Here is a 3,289-nt window from a genome sequence, read left to right on the forward strand (position 1 = left end):
AAACGCAGGCTGTTTACCAAAAGCGTTGGAGAGGGCTTCTGTTTTCTGGACCTGAAATATCCACCGCGGGATGCCAAATATCAGCAAACACAAAGTGTTTGATTGTGTTACATAGAGCAAATATTATGTGAGTGGACCCGCATGGTCCTGTTCTGCTGGCAAAGAGCCCTCCCATGCTGGAGGCTCTGTTTGGCTGAAGAAGTGCTGGGCCGTGGCTAGGGTGCTTCCCGACATATGGCGCAGCTAAGCAACAGTGCATGCACTCGGTTTCCTCCCCCGCCTCTCACATCACTGCACAGACACTTCAGTTGCACCTCTCTGTGAGGCCAGCACTCCACCAGCTTGTTGTTAGTATAAAATAAGCAGATGGAGGAGTTAGTCCACTAATATTTTTTGGGTCACTGTGAGACCAGATTAAGATGCACTTATTGGTAATCCCCTGTGGCCTCCTGAAAAATGAAATGACATCTACAGTACACATCAACTTTTTGCTTTCTAGCTTACAAAACATGGTGCCTTTATTTTTTTTTTGTGATTAACTTTTTATTGAAGTCACAACATAAACAAAACTGCACTAATACAAACACTGACCGTCACCACAGTAAAAGCAAAAGTCAAAACCAAGGAAAACAGCTGTACAGCACTTAATACAAGTAACATAAAACACAGTTTGCCTGGTTAAATCTGGCTGTTGAGTATTCCAAATTATTATATTGTGCCTTCATCAACCAGTGCTTCAGTACATTTGTCTCTGTATTAAACCAATATTTTTGTTTTTGTTTTGAATTGTTTTTTTGCTGCTGTAAAGCCACAAAATAGGATTCTCCTATATATTACTTTAAAGTTCAAAGTGGTGTCATCGTTTAACAGACATAAACATGGATCTGGGACTATGGTAGTCCAGAGTATTTTCCCCATAACGTCACACACATGAGTCCATAAAGTGTTTACTTTGGCACATTCCCAGAACAAATGCAAAACTGAAGAATTCAAACATAAAGTACAATTAGGAGTTGACAGAAGACCCATTCTATAAAGTTTGTAAGGAGTGGCATATGATCTATGAATTACTTTAAAGTTGATGAACTGATGACTTCAATTTCGGGTCGTGTTATTTATATTTGACCAGATAACATGGTGTCTTTATCATGTAGCTCTAACTTCAACCATTGTGTATTCTACCTGTTGGCATATTACTGTGAATAACAATGTCCCATGAAGGACATGTCATGTCATGACTGGAGGTCTGTTCTTACCCTGCTGTCATGTTTCTCCATCAGGTACTGGTGAAAGCAGGCGATGCAGTGAAGAAGGGAGATCCTCTCATGGTGATGATTGCCATGAAGATGGAGGTATGATACAGTTATTCCATTAACCAGAAACCAGCAAGTTTCGGCAAGTTAATAATATCTCTCAAAGCTATCCATCAACATTTCTTGGCACTAAAACAATGACTAACTTTGTTTCATGGACTTTGTTTCCTGCCACAGGAGAGAGGAAAGTTGTGGTTTCCTAGTACTTTGGTAAACTACTATGCACAGGTTGTCATCTAGTAGATGTATATTGTACCTGAAGCTCCCAGAGTCTCATCTACTCAAGCAGCAGTTGTATACGAGTTGTTTAGAGCAGCCAAATGGCCTCATTGATTTTCCCATCTGTCCATGGAAAACAAGTCGACAAGTCGGCTCATTTGAGCTTTGGCTTGTGGTATAAATGTTTTCTCCAGCAGACGTCAGCTGTGGTGGTCTGATGTTATTGCTTTATGCTCCAAAGTTATCCATTCTGCCAAGAGGCACTAAAGTCTAAGATTGCTTGAGAAACAATAGTACTTTTTTATAATGAGTTTTCTCTCTGCCAAAGAATGTATTCCTTTTTGCAGGTCTACTGTATGTAAGTTCATAAGAATGTTTCAGCTTGGTTTGATGACCTTTTCATTTCTCTCTCTTTCTCTCTCTCAGCACACTATCCGTGCTCCTAAGGCCGGAGTCATCAAGAAGGTGTTGTTCAGGGAGGGCTCCCAGGCCAACCGGCACGCTGCTCTGGTGGAGCTGGAGGAGGAGGAGGCCGAGGCGGGCGAGGCAGCCAGCACTTAGGACCTCAGTGAGACTGAAGACGTGGGAGAGTGTTGTACTGTAGTTATCATAGGCGAGATCATAGGAGACAAGCTGGCCATTACGGGCTAATAGGTGTAGTTACTGATGTGTAAAGAGACAGAGCCAGTCAGCACTACATATTATGGTTTGGATCACATTGTACAGTTGCCTTGAAGATTCCTAACGATTGCCTTTCTCTTTTTGGGGACAGATGAAAAGAAAACTGTAAAGTTTATTAAAGTGTTTGTGTTTTCTAATCTCATCTTGTCTTTTTAAAAGCATATGGTGAGACGTGTTCTCTAGACTTTGCTTCTCCGTGCTTAGTGTCATCTCACTAGTGTGGGCCTTTATTCCTTCTCTCTGTTCTTCAGCCCTTTTCTTTTTTTGTTTGTTTTTTGTTTGCCACTGTGTCCTATTTTTCCAGTCCTGTGCCTCTGTGAAGCCTGTGTGGGGTTTTGACTAACTGCCCGACTGATCTTTTGCGGCCCATATATTATGATCACTGTTGGCTGGTATGTGTGGCCGACTCTGAAATGGTTTCCAGCCTTTGTGGGCCCGTCTGGCTGAGTGGATAAGGCCTTCTATCACGAGCAGCTTCTTGTGAAGATCACGTTCCCCTCCCTAAGCCCAGGGGTAATGTAGCACGCTGAATGTTCCATTAAGCATGATCAAAAGCGCCATCATGTGAACACAAGCAGGCCTGACCTGTGGGCGTTTGTAGGTCACTTTTTGGGCTAGTGTTTGATGGTGATCAAATGGCAGCGGATGGAAAGTTGGGTCAGCGAGCAGGTGAGACACTCCTGTGGTCCTGTTGTGATGACAAGGGTGCCTTGATGTTGAAATACCACACCATCTCAAGTTTTTTTCTCTCAAATCATGGTCACTGAAATAAACTTTTCTATGCAAATGTCATTTCATTGTCTTTTTATTTTTCATGGTTTTGGTTTGATCATTAGAAGCAAACGACAGTCATTTTGTTCAGATAAGAAGTGTCATGTTAATGCATTGCTTGATAGTATCAGTATAGCAGTGGTCAAGCTTTTTTCATGAGTTCACTCCTTACATGACCAGAATCAGGATGGCCACTGATCAAAGAGAATGACATAGGAGTGTGATGTATGCTCTTCTGTCCATTCTCCTCTTGTGTGACTAGGGGCCTGGAAGGGTTTCTCCATGTAGGTTTTCAGCACCCTGTT

General features: G+C 42.3%; 1 protein-coding gene across 2 annotated transcripts in view; it reads left to right on the forward strand.

The window, feature by feature from the left end:
- The window catches only part of mccc1 (methylcrotonyl-CoA carboxylase subunit), a 12,387-nt gene extending 9,382 nt beyond the window's left edge, over positions 1-3,005 (forward strand). For both annotated transcript variants that reach the window (XM_042111803.1, XM_042111804.1), the window contains exons 18-19: positions 1,281-1,352; positions 1,959-3,005. In XM_042111803.1, coding sequence (XP_041967737.1) covers positions 1,281-1,352; positions 1,959-2,093 — 207 coding nt within the window. In that variant the 3' untranslated portion in view covers positions 2,094-3,005. The remainder of the gene's footprint in view (positions 1-1,280; positions 1,353-1,958) is intronic.
- The last annotated feature ends 284 nt before the right edge of the window (positions 3,006-3,289 follow it).

The sequence above is a fragment of the Alosa sapidissima genome, chromosome 12 (genome assembly GCF_018492685.1).
Source record: "Alosa sapidissima isolate fAloSap1 chromosome 12, fAloSap1.pri, whole genome shotgun sequence".
Lineage (NCBI taxonomy): Eukaryota > Metazoa > Chordata > Actinopteri > Clupeiformes > Clupeidae > Alosa > Alosa sapidissima.